The sequence below is a fragment of the Dendropsophus ebraccatus genome, chromosome 4 (genome assembly GCF_027789765.1).
Source record: "Dendropsophus ebraccatus isolate aDenEbr1 chromosome 4, aDenEbr1.pat, whole genome shotgun sequence".
Classification (NCBI taxonomy): domain Eukaryota; kingdom Metazoa; phylum Chordata; class Amphibia; order Anura; family Hylidae; genus Dendropsophus; species Dendropsophus ebraccatus.
In genome coordinates this window covers 131,070,939-131,096,031 of record NC_091457.1, presented here as the reverse complement: position 1 = coordinate 131,096,031, position 25,093 = coordinate 131,070,939, and the positions used below count along the sequence as shown (strand labels likewise).

At 42.4% G+C, this 25,093-nt stretch overlaps 1 protein-coding gene across 16 annotated transcripts in view; it reads left to right on the top strand.

Annotated features, from left to right (window-relative positions):
• CACNA1D (calcium voltage-gated channel subunit alpha1 D) overlaps positions 1-25,093 on the top strand; it is a 256,373-nt gene that overhangs the window by 207,440 nt on the left and 23,840 nt on the right. For all 16 annotated transcript variants that reach the window (XM_069967036.1, XM_069967038.1, XM_069967021.1 and 13 more), the window contains 9 exons: positions 8,012-8,140; positions 9,170-9,235; positions 9,879-9,970; positions 10,064-10,223; positions 14,276-14,403; positions 14,840-14,936; positions 15,522-15,624; positions 17,006-17,107; positions 22,118-22,248. In XM_069967036.1, the coding sequence (XP_069823137.1) occupies positions 8,012-8,140; positions 9,170-9,235; positions 9,879-9,970; positions 10,064-10,223; positions 14,276-14,403; positions 14,840-14,936; positions 15,522-15,624; positions 17,006-17,107; positions 22,118-22,248 (1,008 nt within the window). The remainder of the gene's footprint in view (positions 1-8,011; positions 8,141-9,169; positions 9,236-9,878; positions 9,971-10,063; positions 10,224-14,275; positions 14,404-14,839; positions 14,937-15,521; positions 15,625-17,005; positions 17,108-22,117; positions 22,249-25,093) is intronic.

The following is a 25,093-nucleotide window of genomic DNA, read 5'->3' as shown; positions in this document are numbered from 1 at the left end:
AGACTATGGATTACACATAAAGCCTTGAAAGATATGAGTGTATTCTCCATTCAGAATATTTTAGTCAATTGCTATGTATGCAATTTCCTGGTGTGTAAATGTCGTCTCACTTTGCTCACAGAAAAATAATCCTGCACTAAAATATGACTATTGAGAGACATTACATGTTGTGTTGAAGCACGGATATATAGTAGCTACCATTTCTACATTTGCATGGCACACAAGCTATAACAAGTAGAAGGTTGTACAAGGGCGGAGAAGATTAAGACGCCAATCTTGTGCTAATGAGCCATTATTATTAATGACTGCTACATTCAGTCCGGAATATAATGTAACCAACTGTGTTTATTTTATCCCTAGAAATATCTACAGGCAAGTATGTAACACGTGTGAAATATTAACTAACTGCACAAAGCACCGCGTGTTCTAACCTTCCTGGCTCATAAACATATCCCCCACTGTAAGCTATTAATCCAGTCCCTAGTCCATAGCATCACAAAGTGGAGGCAGCAGTTTGGTCACTTTTGACAACAGTTAAAGTGTAAACCAGTTGTTGACAGCTTTCTATCTAGGTTACAGACCACCATTATGGTCCAGAAGCAGTGGTCAGACTAATATATATATGCACATCAGCCAGACCATTGCTTTTAGAACAGAGTGGTGGTCTGTAACCTAGACAACGAGTTGTCAACAATGGAAGGGGAAGAGCAGCATATCAGAAGGAGACAGGTTTAGTAAAAGAATGTTTTTGCAAAAATGTTTAACTTGACGATATATTAAATGAGATGGGAATATCCCTTTAAGGGCCTTACTATAAAAAGCTGATTGTATATTCCCCTTTTACTGTTCAGTAATTCATGACCTCTTGATAGTCTGAAGAATCCTTCTAGTGAGACAGAGGGATGGGTCTGGCCTTTCTGCTGTTTAGCGATCAAATCTGACCTTATGTAGATAGATAGTACTTTTAGGGTAGCTTCACACACACACCGTATCGCAGCGGATTTTCTGCCGTGGATCCGCAGCAGATTTGATCTTAATAACTGAACATAGCATCAAATCTGCACCATCAAATCTGCTGCAGATCCTGTACATGTGAATGCACCCTTAAAGGGGTTATCCAGCGCTACAAAAAGATGGCTTCTTTTCCCTCTCTCTTGTCTCCAGATTGGGTGGGGTTTCAAACTCAGTTCCATTGAAGTAAATGGAGCTTAATTGCAAACAACACCTGAACTAGAGACAAGAGAGGGGGAAAAGTGGCCATGTTTTCTAGCGCTGGATAACCCCTTTAATGTAAATTGAGCTAGCCCTGCTGACTTCCTTTGAATCCAACATGGCTGCCTCTACTTTGTATGGGTTTAGATGGGTTTATAAATTCTATTTTTCACAATAGGCTTAATCACGACCTTGTCAGCAGCATGCAGATCACACTTACAAACAGACATAGGAAGCTGTCAGACAGCACTGCCCTGCACTTGTTACACCCTGCACTATAGCATGCCACTTACTGTAACTTGAGAATATGAATGAATGGTTTTATGATGTCTGTATGATATACACTATTGATATCTGAAGCCCCTCTTCAACCCATATAGCGTATGCAGCTGATCATGAGGGATGGCGATGCCTATAATACTGCCCATATGCATAAAAGTCAGCCGGAATTGATAATTCAATTGCTTGAAAATTATACCTGAACCATCATTTACCATGGATGACGCAGTAAACATTGTGCTGAAGCTAGATTTTTTTAAGCTGATCATTTGCCACTTTGCACCAGGTTACTGTGTGTTGTTTTCACTAGAGATGAGCGAACCTCAAGCATAGGCTTTATCCATGTTTTCCAGGACTACCTAGGGCTGTATCCAACTTCTTCAGCCACCGGTAATCTAATACTCTTGCTCATCTCTAGTTTTAACTATTTTCTCTGATCTCCCAGTTTAGTCTGGATAATTATTAGCAAGATAATTCATGTGAACGATCCATGGTTGACTGATCATCTGCACTGTGGCTGATCCCAATGTTAAAAGATATATCTAGTTGTCAGCGGGGGTTCAACTGGGACCATCATCGGTCATTAGAATAGAGATCAGTTGTCGCCCAAGTGAACGGAGAGTAAGGGCCCTATTCCACCGGACGATTATCGTTCAGATTATCGTTAAATCGTTCGAATCTAAATGATAATCGTTCGGTTGAAATGCAGTTAACGATTAACGACCGAACGAGAAAACGTTGATCGCTTTATAAGACCTGGATCTATTTTTATCGTTGCTCGTTCGCACAACGTTCGCAAATCGTTCGCATTGAATAAGACATCGTTCGGTCGTTCGCAATAGATACGAACGCAATAGCGAATAAATAGCGAAGAAAAAACGATCGCAATTACGATCATAAGTAACGATTATCGTTCCATGGAAATGAGAGAACGTTTTCAGGTCTTTCGCAATAGCGGTCGTTTGAGATTGTTAATCGTTAACGATTATGCAAACGATAATCGTCCGGTGGAATAGGGCCCTAAACCCATATTCTTAGCTTACACTCTCTTCTCTCTTTGGGACTTCCAAACAGCTAAATTCACTGGCTGGCAATGTTTGTTAGTCCTGCAGAGAATGAATAGGGTAGTGGCTGAACTTTTACCTGGGGGACAATTGACAATCCTATGACGGATGGGTAACGTCACTGATCAGCTAGTTATAACTTGGGATACCCTTCTGTTTAGGCCTCTGTTCACCCATGATTTTGAAATTAATATATAAAGTTTCCACTTTCCGTTGGGTTCCAGTTTAAGCCACCATCAGTCATCGTCTAGTAGTCTTAAACATGTTTTGTAAGTGTGCAAAACTGAAGCATGAATATGTCCATAAGTGTGTTTCCTAGGCTGCTTCAGAACAATGCCATATGAGAGGACACATAATCGGGTATTTCCTGCTGGGTTCATGACCTCATCCTTTGGCGCCACACATAACAACCTTCTGCGATCTTTCCTTTTAATTTGCTGTATGTATGTTTTGTTCATGGAAGTAGCCGCATTGTACAGAAGACTTCTATTTAATTTGAGTTAATGTTAAGACAAAGATTCAATTAGATTCGACTTATAGTTTGAGAAAATGCATTTGTTTGTTTACTTTGTATTGAAATAGACATTTTGAACCAATTTATGGACAGTAACGCACCACCCCATATGTATGTGTACATTATCATGTACATCAATATGACATCTAACATAGTTAGATACAAGACAGTAGATTTATAGAGAAAAATAAGTCCTCTTTTGCGTCCATCCTCTTTTCTCAGCAATGCATGTTATGTAGGGTGCAGAGGGGAAGTGGGTGCAGAGGTAGCATTTGCACTCAGGTCTGGATGCATTTGGAGACCATTGGCCCCCCCTACCACATTTTGATGCCACAATTATAAATTAGGTAATAATAATACCTTGCGGCTATTAAAGATTTTGCATTAAAGCGACTCTGTAGCCACAATCTGACCCCCCGAACCACTTGTACCTTCAGATAGCTGCTTTTAAACCAAGATCTGTCCTGGGGTCCGTTCGGCAGGTGATGCAGTTATTGTCCAAAAAAACAACTTTTAAACTTGCAGCCCTGTGCCCAAACTGGCGTGACCTAGAGAATCTGTGCCCTAACCTTGCACCACCCCTCCGTCCCGCCTCCCCACCCTTTTCATCAGTAGAAATGCCACTGGCGGGATATTTCCTATTCCTCTGCAGTAAACACTGCGCAGGTGCCTTAAGGATCCAGCACATGTGCCATGCTCACACAGTTGATGAATAGTAGACAATCTGCCTGGAGCATTCCTAATGATAAGAACGGCGGGGAGCTGGGACAGAGAGGTTGTGCAAGCCTAATGCATACACAATCTAGGCCATGCCAATGTGACACAGGACTGCAAGTTTAAAAGTTGTTTTTAGGACAATAACTGCATCACCTGCCGAACGAACCCCAGGACAGATCTTGGATTAAAAGCAGCTATCTGAAGGTACAAGCGGTTTGGGGGGTCAGATTGTGGGTAAAGAGTCACTTTAAGCCCAGGAACTTTAAGGTACGAGGGGGTTGTTGTAATTTTGATATATATTGTTACTTTTTTTGTGACTTCATTGACCACATCAGCATACTGATGTAAAACAGAAGTTTTAATTTGCTAATCTAGACACTAGTTTTTTCAAGGGAATCTCAGCACCTGACTCATGATGGAGATTCCTTGCAATTTCGACTCATTAACTGTAAAGAAGAGTTATGACTAGGGTTCGTGACATGCTCTGGTATGCATCATGACTGCCTCCTCCTCCTCCCTCTTCTCCTTTCCTCCCTCTGTGCATAATCATTGTTGCTTGGCCTCGCGTGAGCGTATGGCATCTTCCAAGTTTGCACGCCGCTGATGTCAAGGGCCGCACGTTTCCTGCTTTCTCAAACCACGTACATGCCCTAGCCCAGAGCAGCAGTGCACACGCGTTAAGTATCCCAACTGAGTGACCGAACTGTCCATATGTGCTCAGCACACATGTGCCGCTCCACCGAGCTACAGCACCTGCATGGGTTAACAGGACAGAAGCCGTGTGGCCCTTGATATCAGCAGCGCATGTGTGAACTTGAAAGACGGCGTGTGTATGCAAATGGGCGTGCAGCAATTAATATGTACAGAGAAGAGGGAAGAGGAAGCTGTAGTGAGGCATGCCAGAGCGAGGTATGAATGCTAAGCCACAACTCCAAGTCGAGATTTCTAGGAATCACTGCCACAGACAGCTTAAGCTGGGTTCACACTATGTTTTTGCAGTCTATTTTTTTTTATAATGGAAATCAATGGAAAAACTGATCAAAACGGGTGCACACAAATGTATCCGTTTTTCCATCTGTATTTCTATCCATTATTTGCAAAAACATTTAAAAAAAATGGATTGCAAAAACATAGTGTGAACCCAGCCTAACACAAAATTACCAAGATCACTAGGGCACAGTCAACTTCAGCACCCTGTCAGCACCTCGGGGTCGGGTCCAAGTGCTGACAGATTCCATTTAAGTATAGATTTGTATTCAGTAACTACATCCAGGTCTGGCTGCAAAATTGTGCATGGACATAACACAAATCATTATGGTCCTTATCCTGGAGTTGTTCCGCCACCCTAAAATAGTAGGCTGTGCTACAAGATAGTGTAAAGGACAGAGCAAAAAAAGGAGTTGGTCTGTCATGCTAAGGAAGGAGGTCATACTACAAGACCATATGGTCTTTATCCTGGAGTTGCTCTGTTATCGTTAGGAGTTAGTGCTATAGGATTTTAAAAAGGATATAGAAAAAAATCAATATGGTCCATATGTTGAAGTTGATCAGACATCCAAAGACAGGAGGTCATGCTATAGGTGTGTACATAGCACAGATGCATCAAATAACAGTATGGTTCTTATCCTGGAGTTATTATTCTGTCATTTAAGACAGGAGGTCATACTACAGGATTGTACCTAGGACACAGCAAACATCCTTATGGTTCTTATACTGGAGTTATTCTGCCATCCTAAGAGAAGAGGTTGTGTTGTAGGAGTGTACATAGGACGGAGCAAAAATCCATATGGTCTGTTGTTCCGCCATCTAAGACAGGAGGTCACGAAAAAGGATTGTTCATAGGGTATAACAAAAACCAAGGTGGTCCCTATCCTGGGGTTGCTCTGCCTTCTCCATAAGCTTCTTAGCAGCCTCCAGTGTATATTTTTGCCCTCTGTGACTCTACCTAAGGTTATACCCATTTACCCTTCACAATAGGGTTATTTTGTACAGATGTGTTTTTTCATAGGTAACAGGATAAGTTGGTTTCATTCCTTTTAAGAAGCAGAACACCTTCACTTTTAACTTAATACTTTTAATTTTTTCAAAGCCACCAGAAATTGACCCCACTGGGCCACCTACGGTAAGAATAAGAAGCCGTAAGGATGCCTTGTAACAACCAAAGCCTGTTTATAAGTCTATTATAAACTGCAGATTTCCTTGTCATGTTTTTTTAACCTCTGCATTTGCTTTTTTTTTTCCATGCATCTTGCTTACTTTCTCTGAGCCCCCCTTTTGTGAACTTGCATCCGACCATTGACATTTTTTTAAATCTATAAAACAAGTTATAATATGTTATACTTGGTAAATGAAACTGTTGCATGCGGCATGAGCTAGAGAGACATGGCATGTATTGTACAGTATCTGTATAGCTAAGAATTAAGGATTTGCAGTGTGATCAGTTCTTCCATTAGGATTGGTGGGAAGTGAGATCTCTAGAGTTGGTAAAGTACATATAACAAAGACATGTATACATGTTATACAACCACTTCATTTCTGTATAGTACAACTTTTATAAGATTTGGTTGCATGTCTTTTTACCCAATACTTTTTGATTGGTAAGCTATGATTAAGAAAAATCATGTCTTCCATATAAGTAATTGGAAAGTGACGGACATGTTGCACCAAAGTTGCAGTCAGCTACAACACAGGTGCAGTTAATGTTGCAGATACAATATATGAAGCTCTTAAAGGGGATATCAGTGCTACAAAAATATGGCCACTTTTGCCCCTGCTCTCCAGTTCAGGTGTGGTTTGCAATTAAGCTCCATTTACTTCAATGGAACTGAGTTTCAGACCCCACACAGTCTGGAGACAAGAGAGGGGCAAAAGTGGCCATGTTTTTGTATCGATGTATAACCCCTTTAATGTTTTTGAATGGAAGCTCCACTCTGGCAACTAGAATCACTGTGTAGCTTTGGCCTAATTGTTCCACATTAAGGCTAGCAACATTGGTGACATTTGGATGTTTTTTTGCTATTAGAAAATTCCTTTGAGGAAATGACAGTAGATGTCTATAGGATCAGATGATGGCACAACACAACCCTTCCTTGAGCTTGTTGCAGCGTAGTTCTTCAGAGCCGCACTCTTTGGGGCAGATTTATTACTGCAGATGTACCAGAATCTGAACTTATTTGCACCAGGATACTGATTTTGGGCCGCCGTGATTATTCTGGTGCATGCTTAGTCTTTGTAGGCTACATTTACCAATTTAGACAATTTTAGTAAATCTGGTTCTTTTTGTATCACCAGTTGACTTTTTTTAAATTTATCTAAATTCACATAGAACATAATTTTATGTGACAGACAGTGGTGGTATAGCACCTTCCCTTACCTAAACTTGGGAACCTACAGATTAGAAAATTCTAATGCAATTCTGTTTTACGTCATGCAGAGTACAAAATTATACAAGTGGCCCAGTAATTGACCATATCAGGGAATCATACATTGTATTCCCAATCCTCCATTATCACTGGTTTCTATAACTTTGGACTGTTGAGATGGTAGCCATCTATCAGTCTGGCCCAAGCCCAGTAGGAACTTCCGCTCATGAGACCTTGCTGCTTCCACATCCAGTGTTCTTTATCTTGTTCCTCCTGCCACTTTTTTTTTTAATATTCATTGTTCTCGATTTTTTAAAGCCAATGCCAACAGAACAAGGCCCCACTGGGGACCCAGCGGTAAGATGAGTGGTCTGGGAATGGATTGACCTCTTTTTTACCTTCACTTTGTACCATTTCCTGCTGGCTTGCCTTGTTTTGCTGTGTTTTCTCAAAAAGGTTTTGAAGTGGGTCTTATGGCATTCATTTCATCCAGCTGGTTAGGCTAAGAAATGCATGTGTGTGCTCCTGCAGCTGGAATCCGAGTGTGTCTTAGCATGCAGCTTTAGTGCAGCCTAGTCGCTGCCTCTGAAGGGCACCATGCCTCTGTGCTTTATTAATAGGAAAGGCCTTAATAAAACGATAGATATTCTTTGCTACTCCATCTACTGCAGAACTATAACTCCCATCTGGTTGGCAGTGAAAACTCTGGATTTGTAGTTCTGTAATTTCCTTAGGGTTGACTATTCTAGATTTCCAACATGATCTTATTGCACCACATTATTACTGTGTGCAGCCACCTGTCCTGTCTCGTCCACTGTATATGCTCCCCATGCCCGTGACTTCATTTACCCAATGCTTTACAGAGCTCAGAAGACAGCGCCCGCATCTCAATTACTTTCTTCCGACTATTCAGAGTCATGCGACTCGTGAAACTTTTAAGCAGGGGTGAAGGGATCCGGACACTGCTGTGGACCTTCATAAAGTCCTTTCAGGTAGGCAATGTCTCTATTTCTGATAAGACAATGAGATGAGATTAGACGGGACATGATGGGGGGGGGAATACATAAAAGTGTATGCGCGCCATCATTTTGGTTACAAGTGCCAATTGTTGGTTAGGAGTGCTGCTAGAAACGCTCCTGCAGACGATAATCGTCCTGTGTAAAAGTGACAGCGATCAGCTGAGGATGGGAAAACGCCCGATCCTTGGCTGATCGTGTCTTTTGAGCCTGCTTTAAAATTTAGCATCATCGGCCACACATCTTCCTGTGTAAACAGGGTTATGTGTGGCCGATAAAGATATACAGAAACTGACAGCACTGATATGTATATATTTATGCTGTCAGTTTGCAGATCACAAGCAGTGTATACTTACCCTCTGCACTGCTTGTGATTTGACTCTCCAGTCCTCCAGCTGTATCTTTAGGCTGTATTTTGAAGAGGAAGTGGGGCCGTGGCCAGCAAATCTTTAGGTCTAAAATGATCTTAAACTAAAGCCCCTATAACACGGGGCGATTAGAAGGAGCAAGCGAGCGCTGACCTGACCTACTCGCTCGCGGCGCAATTGCACTTGTCAACAGCGAGCGGGTAAGTATGGGTGGGGGGCTGCACAGGTTATTGCTAGAACGTCCGGGCAGCCCATAGAAGATATCAGCGGTCTGCTGCTGCCACTCCTATTGCACAATGCGACCCCAGCAGATTATTGCTATCTTGATCTTTAATGTTTCAACATGTTGAAAGACAACGATCAGCCAACATCGTGCAGGTCAGCTGATCATTGACTTCTATTACACGAAGCGATTATGAGCCTTGACGGCCGATGTCGGCTGAATACGACCAATAATCGCTTTGTGTAATAGGGCCTTCAGACTCACACACATCTGCCCTGTGTGAACATATCCGTACATCTCACATCACACTTCTTACCCCAAAAGATATAGATTTCCAATATCTTTATGTTGCATAGACTAGAGAACACATAGAAATAAACCCTGGTCTAATCTTTTGGCAATCTTTTCCTATAGGCTTTACCATATGTCGCCCTCCTTATTGCCATGCTGTTTTTCATCTACGCTGTGATTGGAATGCAGGTCAGTATAACCAATAGTAAAATCATACTGATAGCCAGCAATAAGAGGGGAATGGTAATGCAGCCACACAAGTTAATAAAACTCACAGTCATTGGACTGATTACACGGCACAGTCCTATCATTACACGGCACAGTCCTATCATTTCCACCTCCTTGCCCAGAATGACCCGATGCATGTGTCTGGGTGTCTCATTCCTTCTGCATTAGACTGGACACCGTACGCTCTAGATTACGCCTTTCAGCTTAATTGAGACGACTGCTCGGTAAATTGAGTTACGTCTTTGCTGGTGGGAGATAATTATTACATGTGTTATTCTGATGAAACATTCGCTTAAATGTTGCGGATCCTGTCGCTTCCCACCCGGGTGATGCTCTGATCTTTTTCACAGCGAGATATTAAAATAGCCTCATTGACGCACAACCAGGTGAGACAGCAGAAGGATGACATTTCTCTAACTATCATTAGTCTAAATAAATCCAGCCTTGTATAAATGATCTTCGAGGGGGTTTAGAATATATAAGATTTCCTTTTGAGAAACTTTTTACATGTGATAGAGACATGATCGGTGGGTGTTTGAGTGGGTGTTTTCGCTGTAGTAAGTGTGCTAAGGCTTATTAAACATCAGAAAACTCCTCCTTGCAGGTTTTTGGTAAAATCGCCATGAGGGATAACACCCAGATTAATAGAAACAACAACTTCCAGACATTTCCACAAGCCGTTCTGCTGTTATTCAGGTATCTGAAGTTCTTGGTACTGTCATATGATTGTATACAGCTGTGACTATATATTTCAATGAATGACTCCTTATATCATGTCATCCCTCCAAGGTGTGCCACTGGGGAGGCCTGGCAGGATATCATGCTGGCATGCCTACCAGGGAAGCGCTGTGACCCGGAATCAGATTACAACCCCGGGGAGGAGTACACATGCGGGAGCAATTTTGCCATTATCTATTTCATCACATTTTACATGCTGTGTGCATTCCTGGTAAGTGACAGGGAGCAGAAATGAATGCTGAAAAGAATATAAGCTGCAGCGCTGGGGTATGGCTGACTTCTTCCAGAAACTACATCACTTTTCTCTATATTGGATTGCTGAGCTGTGATACCACTCACAGCCTATAGACAAAGGTGGCGCTGTTTGTTTAAGAAGTCACTATGTATTTTTTGTATTTCATACAAATTCTGTTCTTCAGATCAGCCTCTCACCATTTACATCACTACTGAGGCTAGGTTCGCTGCATTTTTGCATCCGTTTCTCTCTATCCGTTTTTGAACGTTTCATTTTAACATACAGAAAAAAGCAGTCAACCAGGCTTTGTGTATGCTAAAAAATAATTTAAAAAAAATTGATCTGTTTCCATCTGTTTTTTTTTAGAATGTATTTCAATGGAAACAGATCCTGATGCATGGAGTACAATTGCATCCGCTTTTGCATCAGTTTTTTCCATAAAACGGATTTGCTAAACAGATGGAAAAAAACACAGTGTGAACCTAGCCTTAGCAGCAGTGTTTAGGAAGTGAGAGGAATTAGGATTAATGATGTTATATATTGTTAAATCAGTGAATGGTACCAATAGTCTTTACCTCCTATAGATAGCTTCTATCCATGTATTGGGAATGAGTCAGCAGGGCTCTTGTTATGTTTCATTTGTGTCATATACAGGGGATTATGCTATAAAACTCTATAGTTCAGTGTGCTGACTGTATTGCCCCATGGGAACAGAGTGGATATTGCAGTCTGGTTACAATGCCTGCCCCACAGATATACAGAGTACATCTGATTCAGCATATGATTACGGGTGGCTGAAGAATCTGGATGCAGTCATAGGGAGTCTAGGAACACATGGATATGGCCTTATAGACGTTTCCATTTTTTTTCCAGCTCCCTAGGGACGCACACAACTTCTTTAGCCACTGTTATTCAAATGCGGAAAGTTTGGACTTGAGATTTCGAGTTGCGCTCATCTCTACTCCCATACTTGTGATACGTTTTGCGCTCTCCTAATTTACCTTTTTTGAATTTATATACTGAATGGCCACTGTATCATAGACCTCTGCCCCTTTACAACTGAAGGAGTTGTTCAGCGAAAATCTTTTTCTTTCAAATTAACTGATATCAGAAAATTATATAGATTTGTAATTTACTTCTTTTAAAAAATCTCAAGTCTTCCCATCAGGGGCGTAGCTAGGGGTTCAGCCTAGGGGGGGCGAGTTAGTCTGAGTCGGCCCCCAACCGATGTTACCCACAGAAAACCTCAAGGCTTTCTGAATAAAGGGAAAATTCTTCTACATTACTTAGTGAATAAGGATAAAGAGCAGTGTAAGAGGCTACTACATTTCATATATAGAACCACAAAAAAAAAATTAAAGGGCTTATCTAAGATTAGAAAAATATAGCTGCCTTCTTTTAGAAACAGCACCACTTTTGTCCTCAGTTTGGGTGTGGTATTGCAACTCAGTTTCAATGAAGTGAATGGAGCTAAGTTATAATACCACAAACAAGGGTAGGGGTAGCGGGAGAGGGGATATATATACAGGGCTGGGGGGGAGAGGGGATATATATACAGGGCTGGGGGGGAGAGGGGATATATATACAGGGATGGGGGGGAGGGGATATATACAGGGCTGGGGGGGAGAGGGGATATATATACAGGGCTTGGGGGGAGAGGGGATATATATATACAGGGCTGGGGGGAGGGGGATATATATATATATATATATATATATATATATATATATATACAGGGCTGGGGGGGAGAGGGGATATATATATATACAGGGCTGGGGGAGGAGAGGGGATATATATATATATACAGGGCTGGGGGGAGGGGGATATATATATATACAGGGCTGGGGGGGAGAGGGGATATATATATATATACAGGGCTGGGGGGAAGAGGGGATATATATATATACAGGGCTGGGGGGAAGAGGGGATATATATATACAGGGCTGGGGGGAGAGGGGATATATATATATATATACAGGGCTGGGGGGAGGGGGATATATTTACAGGGCTGGGGGGGAGAGGGGATATATATATATATACAGGGCTGGGGGGGAGAGGGGATATATATATACAGGGCTGGGGGGAGAGGGGATATATATATATACAGGGCTGGGGGGGAGAGGATATATATATACAGGGCTGGGGGGAGGATATATATACAGGGATGGGGGGGAGAGGATATATATATATATATATATATATATATATATATATATATATATATATATATATACAGGGCTGGGGGGGAGGATATATATATATATTCAGGGCTGGGGGGGGAGAGAGGATATATATATATATATATATATATATATATATATATAGAGGGCTGGGAGAGAGGATATATTTACAGGGCTGGGAAGGAGGGAATATATACATTGCTGGGGGGACTCCAAAGTGACTTTGGAGGGTGCACATACTGTGCTGAGGGAGGTGGCATTTGGGGGGGGTGCTGGGGGTCCTATACAGAGTTCAGGGCAATGTTGGGTGTGGGAGGGGCGTCATACATACAGTACAATGGGGAGGAGGGGGTCGCTAATGTGCTATAGGGAAGGAGCACCTGTTGGGGTGTAACTGTATGCCATCAGAACGGCTGGAGGGCATTACATCACAGGAAGCAGCCATTACATCCTCTCACCTCTCTCTGTGCTGCTCTTATCTCCTGCCTCTGGGTGGCCCAGTCCGAGCCTGGACGGCAGGATCCCTCCAGCTGCTGTCTCCCCTCCCCCTCATACAATGCTCTGCAGCCAGTGGGGGAGAGGAGGGGCCAGCAGCAGCGTGGAGGAGGAAGTGTGCAGGAAGTAAGCAAGGAGAAGAACCAGCCCTGGCCGGGCATGGCGTCTGACAGCTAAGCGGGCCCCTCCGGAGCAGGGGCACCCGCTGTTGCTAGGTGCTGTTGCCGTCTTAGGGGCCCCAGCCATTACAGACATGTGTTAAAGCTGTCTGCAAAAGCTATTGCTACTGTCTGAGACCTCAATGGGCCCCGGCCTGAGTGGGCCCGGGAGCGACGCCCCCCCTGCACCCCCCAAATTTCGCCATTGCTTCCCATACTTATTAGCTACTATATGTCATGCAGGAAATGTAGTTTTATTTTCAGTCTGAAACTGAACTCTGTCTCGATTTTCTATGAATCCCCATAGAAAACCCCTGTGTCTGACTAAAGAACACTGTGTCTGACTGAAAATAAAACATTTCCTGCAGGGCATACAGCAGCTAAGTATGGGAAGAGATTTTTTTTAATAGAAGTAAATTACAAATCTATATAACTTTCTGACACCAGCTGATTTGAAAGAAAAAGATTTTCGCCGGACAACCCCTTTAAGTTTTGTGTGATCTTGTGCAATTGTGTAACGTTTATACTGGGACTGATGTGAGATATTCACCAAAAGGGGACCCTGTTGATTCAAGCAACTTGTCCAAAGGATGTCAAGCACTGGCAGTGCACAGTAAGGCAACTTGCAGCTGAATACAGTGCTGGTGTCTAACACCCAAATCATCATTCTTTAGCGCTACCAGACAACCAAATCCACTGCTGTCTCAGGGGAAGAGGAAGGCAAGACAAGGCTCAGGTGGGAAACAGAGGCATTGTGACAGACCAAGCTCTTCCCTTCATGGCAGCTTCACGTCACGTCAAGCAGTACAATGCACCATGCCACAAGGGTGGTATAGACATGGATTGTAGCAGATACATGACAGTGAGATTTCCTTGCTTTCCTGGCCTAATGTTATTTCTATAGAACATCACTGGCATGAGACAGAATGGGCTGTTCATGGTTTGTCAGGACCTCCATCTAATGTGCAGGAACGGTGAGAAGTTATCCTGTCCGTGCAGAAATATTTATCTCCTAGCAGAATCTGTGCCACAATGAATTGCTGCTGTTCTAAGGTGATCCAACATGGTATTAGGTAGGGGTCTCTGATAAGGTAGCCATTCAGTGTATATGGCATATGACATATCTGTATGTATAGCATGTCAGATAAAGAATATATTATGCCATGTAAATGCTGACTTGTTTCTGTACCTATAGATCATCAACCTGTTTGTGGCCGTCATCATGGACAACTTTGACTACCTGACTCGCGATTGGTCCATACTGGGTCCCCATCACTTGGATGAATTTAAAAGAATATGGTCTGAATATGATCCAGAGGCCAAGTCAGTTTCTTTCTGTACTTCTTGTGTGCCTTATGTGTGTAATAGAGCTGTGTGAGTATCACCCACCGGCTGATATCACTGTAGTACTCTCCATTCTCGCTCATAGAGTGATCCTGTGGCATTCATATACCCTAATAAAGCATAAAGACAGAGATTTATGGAACAACCCCCATAAGCTAATGACATATTACTCTATCTGTGACCCAGAATCCTCAGCCTGGCAGGTGAAAATTAGGCAGCGTTAGGCATAGTGCCAGTGTGCACCATTCATATATAGAGTCTTTCCACTGGAAAAAGCAGCGTATTAGTGTATATGGACGTCATCTGTACTTGTGATCCTGTAAAGAGACTGGATAGTTGACAGATTAGCATTGCAGACTGATGGAAGTTACATTGTGGCTGCAGAGATAACAAATAATAATCTTTTATCATGTAGGGGAAGAATCAAACACCTGGACGTGGTTACCCTGCTCCGCCGCATTCAGCCTCCTCTGGGCTTTGGAAAATTATGCCCACACAGAGTCGCTTGTAAGGTAAGATAATACAGTTAATATACAGTACTAACATAGTAATCAGTCCAGCAAATTGGGCTTCATCTCATGTTTGTCATGTTATTACAGTCAAGCTAGTCCATCAGTCCATCTGTCACTAGACTGGTGGATCTTAAAAGCATCTAATATTTGCCCTTTAAGAACTAAAGCAGCAGATGCAAAGTGTTGTCACTGACCCTTAAAGGGGTTATCCAGGATGAGAAAAAACACAGCTGCTTTCTTGGAAAAACAGTACCACCCCTGTCCTCATGTAACTGAGCTGCAAAACCACATCCAAACTGAGGGCAAAAGTGGTGGTGTTTCTGTCAGAAAATGGCTATGGATAACCCCTTTAACTGCAAGACCCAATGCCTTATTCTGCTCCCCATAAGGTTCAGTGTAAGAACAAACAGCCCCATAACCCTGCTGACTGGGATACTTGCTAGGAGTAGGGTTATAGGCCAGTGAGTGGAGGGCACACTCAAAACCAGCTGCCATACTTCTTATTGATGACTGTTTTGTCAGGGAATTGGTTAATATTATGGAGGTATATTGCATATACGCTAACACATCTGTGTCCTTCTGCAGAGATTGGTTGCCATGAATATGCCACTGAATAGTGACGGGACAGTGATGTTCAATGCCACGTTGTTTGCCTTGGTTAGAACTGCCCTGAAAATTAAAACAGAGGGTATGTGTATGCATTTCTATTACCTATCTATCTATCTGTCCGTCCATCTATCTATCTATCTATCTATCTATCTATCTATCTATCTATCTATCTGTCTGTCTGTCTATCTGGATCGGTTCTGCTTTAATCACTAAGGAGGCTTCACACACAGCTTTTTTTGTACCATTTTCCTGCCATTTTTCTTGGCTTTTTTTTTCTTTGCCCTTTGTGCTTTTGAGACGAACAGAAGAAATTCCATTGAACTCTATGACAGAGAAACATCACAGTTTGCAGAAAAAACACCAAACCCTTAGCATGCTGCATTTAGGAAAAACTGCCACAGAGCCCCAAAAAACGCCACAGAAAAAAACACACCAAGTGGGTATGGCATTTCATAAAATACCATTGACTTCCAGCTAACATCTGCATACCTCCCAAGTGTCCCTCTTTTGGAGGGACAGTCCCTACTTTTGACCCACATCCCTCTGTCCCTCTTTGCCCCTTACATGTCCCTATTTTTGACCTAGGAATTCCATTTGCATTAATAAACTTTCTATGTTGCTCTTGAAAGTGTCTGGTTTCTTACTGTATAATAGACCCAAACTTGCTTATTATTTCATCAAGCTGCATCCTAAAAATTGTTATATTCACATGAATCATGTGACATTATTGCCCCTTTCACACACACATTTGTAGGTGTTTCTGGACTATTTGGGTACATGATCCATGCTGCAACAAAACAATGAAGCCATTGTGTGTCTGTGTCACCTATATGACAGGGGGTACCTGCAAATGCGGACAGTAACTGAAACACATTTGTAATCCTGTCCGCAGTTTTGGGTCCCCAATTACAAGGCTACTGATGTGTGAATGAGACCTAAGGATGCACCCACACATACAGGATCTGCTACAGATTTGCAGATATCGATATAACTAAATCTATCGATCTGCAGCAGATCCTGTAAGTGTAAATACATCCATAAATTAAAAAGAAATGCCTGCAAAATTTTCCTAGCGTGAACCACAACTGTCCCTCTTTGGCCGTCCAAAATGTTGGGAGATATGCATCTGGCCGTTTGTGTTTTTGCTCAAACACCATTGCGTTCATTTTTAGATTTTTGGCTAAAATTTAGGGCTGTGTGAAACCAGCCTAAAGACAAACGCAGTGTCATCTTTCGATTTGTCATACTTACTGTATATAGACTCTTGCAACCATGCAAAGTGTTGTATGAGATTAGAAAAACATGACTGCTTTCTTCCACAGGTTTCCTTAAGTTGTTTCTCAGCTTTATTTATTTGAATACAGATAATTTGGAAAAACCACACTGAGTCCATGAAATAGAGTGATGCAGACCTGTGACCTATCTAGAACCTTTCATAAGTGTCTTGTCCCATCCTGCAGGTAATCTGGAACAAGCCAATGAGGAACTCAGAGCTGTCATCAAGAAAATATGGAAGAAAACGAGTATGAAGCTCCTGGATCAAGTAGTGCCCCCTGCAGGCGGTCAGTGTAAAGCTCTTGATCCCTTGATCTCTTGTCACACACTATTGTTGCATTGCACAGTTCAGACAGACTTTGTACATGGTTTATTATGTATATAACCATGTACAGAATACTGTGCCATCTTCTCAGGATCACTTTTTCCCTTTTGTGAAATAACTCCATGTTAGGTGAGTGAAGACAATGGGGCACATTTATTAAACATGCGCCCCTGGCATACACCACAGAAAAGCGGCAGATTTTGGCCTTTTCAGTGATATACGCCAGCTTTAACCCCTGTTCGGCTGATTATCAAAAAGAGCATAAATTTCCCTGTGCTCCTGCTCCCCTCATGCCTTATACTTCTTATAGACTAGATCAGGTGCTGCCAGGACAGCTAAAGATTTGGCATTGGTTGTCTAAGCATGATGGGAATGGTCATTTAGCAAGAGCTCAAGGGCCTCAGAGACCCCACCACTGGACAAGACATTAGGCATGCTGTAAAGAAAGGGCTACTGCAGAAGGATAGATGGCTCCATGATAGATAGACAAATAAGTCATAGATGAACGATCATAGACGGATCTTAGATTAATCAGATACAGATAGCTTGTACAATAAAATGATCAAAAAAATATCATAAATATATTATAGATACATAGTTCATAGATACAAATATCTCAGATAAATTCACCAGAGATAGACTAACGGGGTTCTCTAGGAACAATTAATTGATGACCTATCCTCAGGACACATACAGTGAAATAGAGCAAGAAGCAGACAGCTCCATACAAAGTGTAGTGGACAACCTAGGTTACTGCAGCTCTGCCCTCTTAAGTGGAAGCTGTGCTGCATTAACCCAGCTTGACCTGTGTTTCACTGTGTATGGCAGCATCGCAGCTAAGGAAAACAGCTCATCTTAAAGGATTTTGGGTGTTGGCACGAGGGATGAGTGAACCAGTTGAGGTTCGGGTTCGTATGAACCTGAACTCTTGGCTTCTGATTCCCACTGTCTGCCCGCTCCGTGAGGAGGGTGGATACAACCTTGAGGACCGCCTGGAAAACTGGGATACAGCCATAGCCATAGGCTGTATCCCAGTTTTCTAGGCGGTCTTCATCTGTATCCACCCTCTCCACGGAGCGGGCAGACAGCGGGAATCAGAAGCCAAGAGTTCAGGTTCGTACGAACCCGAACCTCGGCCGGTTCGCTCATCCCTAGTTGGCACCCTGCTGATCTGAAATTTATGACCTATCTTGAAGATAGGTTATCAGTTAATTTTGCTCGCTAAACCCCTTTAAGATATTTCAATCATAGATAGAAAGAGATATACATGTTAGATAGATAGATGGAAAGAAAGAATAGATAAATCGATAGATAGACAGACAGACAAAGCCTGGCTATTTGTCACATAGATATATGGAAGGAGGTATACATTGTGCGATGAAGCCGAATGTTATACTTTCTGGCAGTGAGCACCCTTGTCAGTGGTGACTACAGAGTTATAAGGGATTTTAGTTATTGTGATCTTTCTAGCGCTGATATCGTAGTATAAAGTACATTACAGCACATGTTTCTATGAATGCTTTGTGTATGTTGTGTGCACCTATATGACATCCTTCACAATATATAATCATACTAACCATAATCTATTGTCTTTACAATGAATTAGGAAATAATTGATCATGAATTAACAGACAATATACCGTAGATTGGTAGCATCACATGACAGAGATCCCTGCAGTTATAGATGAGCATTCAGTATTGTGTCCTGAGATTTAGGCTTCCTTGTTACCATATGCTTCCTGTACGATGATGTAAACCAGAAGGATCTATCCCATCCTAATAGCAGCTTTCACCGCAGTATGATAGACGTAACATTTACACAAATTGTCCTAATGATGTGATATCTTCTACAGTAAATCAGATCTAGTGAAATCCTGTTTGTAAATGTATTTTTTTCTGTAATTGTTGTAGACATTTCTACATGTGAATTGTTTTTCTCACTACAGATGTTATTATTGACCAGAGCTGTGATAACTATTGACTATGTTTTGTGCTTTGTGTGTCTTCTTTACAGTGATCCACAGCTGGGCTGAGTGGCAGGGGACACTGGGAATTTAGTTAGCGTGAGCTGCCAATCACAAACACATGGTTGTAGTTCCTCTTCCTTCTAAGGAAGTCTTGGACATTCATTATTGGAATAGTCTGTACAAATGTACCAGCAATGAAATGGTCTCTAACATTGTATTACACTGAGAGCAATGGTCATCTGTACAGGCAGATTATTGCTCTGTGTAAAAGACCTATCAATCTACCCAAAAAGTAGCTAACGTGTTCGTTGGCCGATTGAATCTTTTACGCTGGTGAATAAACCATTGTTTATTGGCCACACATGTCGTCTTGTGATAGGGGATGTACCCTAACAGTGATGGAAGTAAAGGGCCCTATAAACAATCCAACGATTGTCGTGCGTCCCTGCCTTCATGGTAGTCAAGCTATGTAATAGGTAATGGGCGCCAACCTGTTGATAGAGGCTTGTGTTGGGCAGTAGTCTGCCTGTGTAATACCATCCTAACTCTTAAGGCCTATGTAAAATCGCTCATTATTTAAAGATTAACTGATATATTTTAGACAAGCACTATAATACAAGAGCTGAGCCAAAGCAACATTGGTCACCTGATCAGTGCAGACCCGGCTCCCCAGTTGTCCATAAAGTGAGGAGTAATGGAACGTAATACCTTTTCAGATTACTGGGTAAGCCCTTGATTTTTTAATATGTCAGGTCAGCCAGATCAGCTGACAAACAAGCATTTGTTGGCTGATCCCTAATGCCATTACACAAGGTGTTATTGGCCTGTTAGGGCATTATTACGTGGGGTGATTCACACGTTCTGTGATTACAATCCACGCAGGGAATGTTCATGCTACTGTACTGATACAACCGTGCAGCTGTATCAGTACAGTAGCACGAAGATTTAAACTGTTTCAGAGCTTCCAGCATCATCATGAATCATGATGTCGGGAGTTCTGTGATTCTGGTCCGTAGCTCATTTTCCCAGTATAGACCTAAATCACGGAAAGTGTGAATTCTTAAGTTGTGCCTTCATCAGGTTGACTGGTTGTTCAGAGCTTGTGTATTTATCTGCCTGTGTGAAAGGACGCTTACCTTTCACTGCCCCCGATTTTTCGCCCACTTCCTGTTTAGCAGATAAACATAAGGGTTATGAGACATAAGGGACCAGTTACATGACACAAGAAAGTTTATTCTGAGACCGCAAACAGATGCTGAATGAGAAAAATATGAGAAAATAATAAATAATGCAGGGCTTTGCCTGGAGGTTCACTTCTCTAGTGCAGCATACACTATGACTTCTCTTTATGGAAAGCACCAGTCAAGTCCTCCTGCAGACATGGTCCATATAGCGGCACTGCAGCCACTGGTGTGATTGACTCTCACTGTCAGCAGAAAATGCTGATGATGGTCGTGATCATTGACTTGAGGTTTCCCCTGTCACCAGCCTACCTTCCTGGGAGTTACTTACTATCTTTTAACTGTCTGGTGTTTTAAAGGTGCAGAATCCATTTCTCTCACCATCCATATAAAGAGCCGCATGCCTATGCACTAGTCATTTTTAGCTTATTCTACTTTTGTAGTCTTGAAGCATCTTTAAGGAATGTTCAGGTGTGGAAGCAGCTTGAGGACCCCGGTCCCAGTGATGATGGAGGCTGAGCGCTATGAAGGTGACATTCTCAGTCTCTTAAATGAGGAGCATGCCAGCCACTCTGCTCTTCAGCATGATCCAAGGAGCAGTCTTAGCATTGGCACTAGACTAGGGCAGCCACTTTCCACCATGACTGTGGCGACCATTGTACCAAGAGAATGCCGATATGCCAAAGCCAAGAAGATCTGAGAGCAGACAAACAGCAGACCAAACCCATCGATACTGCACATTTAAAACAGTTGTTTCTGTCTTACTGTAGTCTTCTTTAGTCGTTGACCTTCTGCTTGCATGGCATAACGGAATTGCTTTGTTATTGTTGTAACTACTGTGCTTGAGCTTTTTCTGCAGCCTTTTCTTTTCCTTTCAACTATCCTCTAAGAATATTCTGAAGCAATTCTGTTTTAGGGTGGTGGCATGGAACCAGTGTTGCCTCTTGCCAGCTGTATTCCCCTCCATTTGTTAAAATATACACAGATGCATGCTTCAGAATACAGTATCTCTGGTAGATGTGCCTGCATGTATGAGTTCTAAAGAGTCATGTATACACCAACCTGATATCATACGCTTCCCTTATCATGACTTGTAGGGTTAGCACAATACAAAATAAAGATGTAGGCGGTAAGTATGTAGTCATAGTCTTGACTCCTTTCCGTTTTCCCGTTCCATCATAGGAACAGAAAAACGGAAATGATGGCAGTGCTGACGGCTGTGGACAGCCACCATACATTTCTGCTGCAGTGTAGAACTACAAGCTGGCCATTCAAATAAATGGTCACCCATGTATTACATGAAAAGGCCATTTACATAACCACACTGTGAATATGCTAAGTACACATTAGCTGTTAGATTAATGAATACCACCTGACCATTGTTCTCCTGACAGTAGAAGCCAGATCCTTTGTGGTCTTAATAATATAGTCATTGAAATATCTGATAATAGCTCAGGGCCTCACTATTAGATACAATGAATGGATTGTAGTGTAGCTGAGTTTAGATCTTACACTACATTATGTCACTATTTCACACCCCTCCTGCTCCCTACACTTTAAGCAGGTTCTACTAATCCTCCTGTCCAGCATGTTGTCTGATACACAATGTCTAGGTGGACCTCCGTCCCATGTCTCCTCCGGCTCCTCCACCATCCACACTCATCTTGCTTGCTTGCTTGCTGGTCTATTGTTCTAGTTTAGTCTGCCCTGCCTTTAGCTTTGCAGTTTAGACTCCGCTGCCTCCATCACATCTCTTTTCAGATACTAGAGTTCAGGGTGATGGTGAATGTTGCTGACTTGGGAAAGATTTGTCTGTTCATTTAGATGATGAGGTAACCGTGGGGAAGTTCTATGCCACCTTCCTGATACAGGACTACTTTAGGAAATTCAAGAAGCGCAAGGAACAAGGACTGGTGGGAAAATACCCGGCAAAGAACTCCACCGTGGCACTACAGGTGATTGTTTTTTTTGTATATGTCCTTAATGTTTATTTCTGTCAATTTCCCTGTGTCCACAGTTCATGCGTGTTTGTCTTCCATTAATCGCTAGACTGATATTTTGGATGATTTGGGTGTATGGTGTTGGTCCCAAAATAGAATCGAACATGGCTCTTCAGCAGGGTCAGAATGGCTCTCCGGACCTCCAGAGGAACCTTCAGGGAGCCCATGAGAATAAAGGGCCCTAACCATTCAGAAGACAATACACTCAAGCCAGTAACCTGCCACTAGGGTTCATCCATTGTATGGCTGGTGTGTGAGCGTTTACAATACAGTTAAAGTAGGTACATGTGGAAGTGGAGATGGAGGATTGGCACTTTTTTTTTTTTACTATTCATTAATTTATTTTATTGGGTAGTTCATAGACAGACACAGGCATCAGCATTACTGATCTAAATAGAATAGTATCTCCTTCTGTAGCCGTAAATGTCCAGATTATAAAGCATAGTATAAATGGGGTGCTTACTTCTCGGAGAGATACAGACAAATCTTCATATGTATAAAAATAGTGAATGTAGAGGGCACTCACCGTAAAACTTTGATACTTTATTGAAGAAACTTTAAAAAGCCATGCAGGGTAAAGCAGACAGCGAGAATGCTAGTTACTCAAGGCAGACTGACAGAGCAGACACCGACCGCACTTTACATAGTCGGCTATGGCTAATTGGAATGCTGGCACACCTGAATGCGCCCACATCCCAATTATAAAATGAAGTTCATCAGCCGGTGCTGCAGTATCGGCCGGGATCAACTTCACTGACATCGGCCGTTCTGTGACACAGAACCCAGCCATAGGAAGTATCCATATTTTTTAGGACTCCATATGGCTGCATCCAACTTCTTCAGCCACTGGTAATCAAATGCTGCACACTTGGGTTTAGACGGACTTCAGGACTCTGCTCACTCATTTCAAGAGGCATTTTACAACACCAGCATATCCCCTGTAAAATATATACATATTTAAATTCTGAATAATGCGTACATTGCTGCCCATAAAGATCTAGATGACTACTGTATTTTTATGTTCAAGAAATGCACTAAATTTGTAAGTAGACTTGTTGCCATGCGTCCATTTATAAAATGCCACCCTATAGAATACTAAAATCACCAATAGAAGAACATATATATGCTGTGCAGAAATTACCTCAGCCACTTCCCAACTAGTCAGCTCCATAATCATACAGATCCCCCCCTTCCCCCAGTACGGCTTTTAAACATTTCTTTTTTTAGGGACAGGTGCACTTTAAAGAGCTGTGCTAGGAGAAGTCAGCGGCATATGCATTCAGATGGTGAAAGCCGCCTGAGGTTAATTTGTCACTCATCTCCAGAATAATGAGGCTTTTCTGTATACACGGCGGCGAGGCTGGGAGGAGAGGTCTGCTTGTTGTAAGAGTGCAGGGTGACATTTAGCAGACTGCAGAGCGTGGAGCAGCATCAATGGATCCTGAGCATTCAGACCTACAGAGACTGGACCACTTCGTGTCCTATGTGCACTGCTACAGCGTAGGTTTCCATCTTCTCTCATTGTCCTGTCTACTTTATTGTTAGATTTAGGATCACTGGCTTCAGCCTGTTGAATTCTATAGTATGTTAATTTCTTAAGTCTTATCTGTAGCCGGCTGTATGATACACTGTTGGTTTGTGCTTGATAATTCTGCTTGTATTGAAATTACTGTCATGACCTATGGAAACTGCATCAGGTTCATCGATTTCTGCTCTGGAGCTTACCTGTGAGAATGCATGTCACTATATTTCTGCAATAAGCCAGTGTTCCTGACAAGTATATTGGATAGATAGTCGTTTGTCTTTGTGTGTAGACACTTCAATAGCATTTTTCTCTATCTCTATCTATTTTTGCTTTTATGAGTATGAAGTTATACAGTATCACATATGCTGCCTTCTGTGAATCGCATTTTTAATGTAATATGAGCGCACAGTTAAAGAACGCTGGGCTGGGAAGTGTAGGGCGTTGATTCTGATTATATCCTATGCAGATACATGTATTAGTTTAGGATATCCACTTTGTAGGTAGATCATGATAGAAAATACATTCTTTACAAAAAGAATTAGATACTAGCCATCATGGGAAGACCAGTTTTTAGTGCTATCTTCTATCTATCTATCTATCTATAACAAACACTTTTCACAACATTACTGGATAATATTTTGATTGTGTAGGTTCAACTTATACTGCCAGTTGTGTAATGGCATGGACTCTGAAGGTGTCCCTTTGCACCAATACATTATCAGCAGATGTGTGGCCTTTAGGGAACAGATATGTTTTCCCTAGAGCAATTAATATAATGTAATATAATGTATTAGGGTCTACTGAGACTCCACTGACAGATGATGTTGGTGGAGATAGGAATAATGCCCCTATTCCACGAGTCGTTTGGAGGAGCAAACGAGCGCTATTAGCGCTCGTTTGCTCCTAGTTCCCCGCTCGCTGCCGCCGCTATTGAACGCGGCGTCAGCGAGCGGGTGAGTGCGGGAGGGGCGGCGGGGAGCTGCTGGGGGGGCTGCCCGGGGGATCGCTGATCGTCCGGGCAGCCTATAGGATATAGCAGCGTCTGCTGCCGATGCTCCTATTCAACGGAGCGACGGCAGCAGATCGCTGCTATATCAGTCGCTTGTTTTTCAACATGTTGAAAAACAAGCGACTGCAACGATCAGCCGACATGAACGATGTTGGCTGATCGTTGCACTCTATTCCACGGGACGAATATCGTTCGTAGCGGCCGATATCGGCCGAATACGAACGATATTGCTCCTCTAAACGACCCGTGGAATAGGGCCTTTAGGC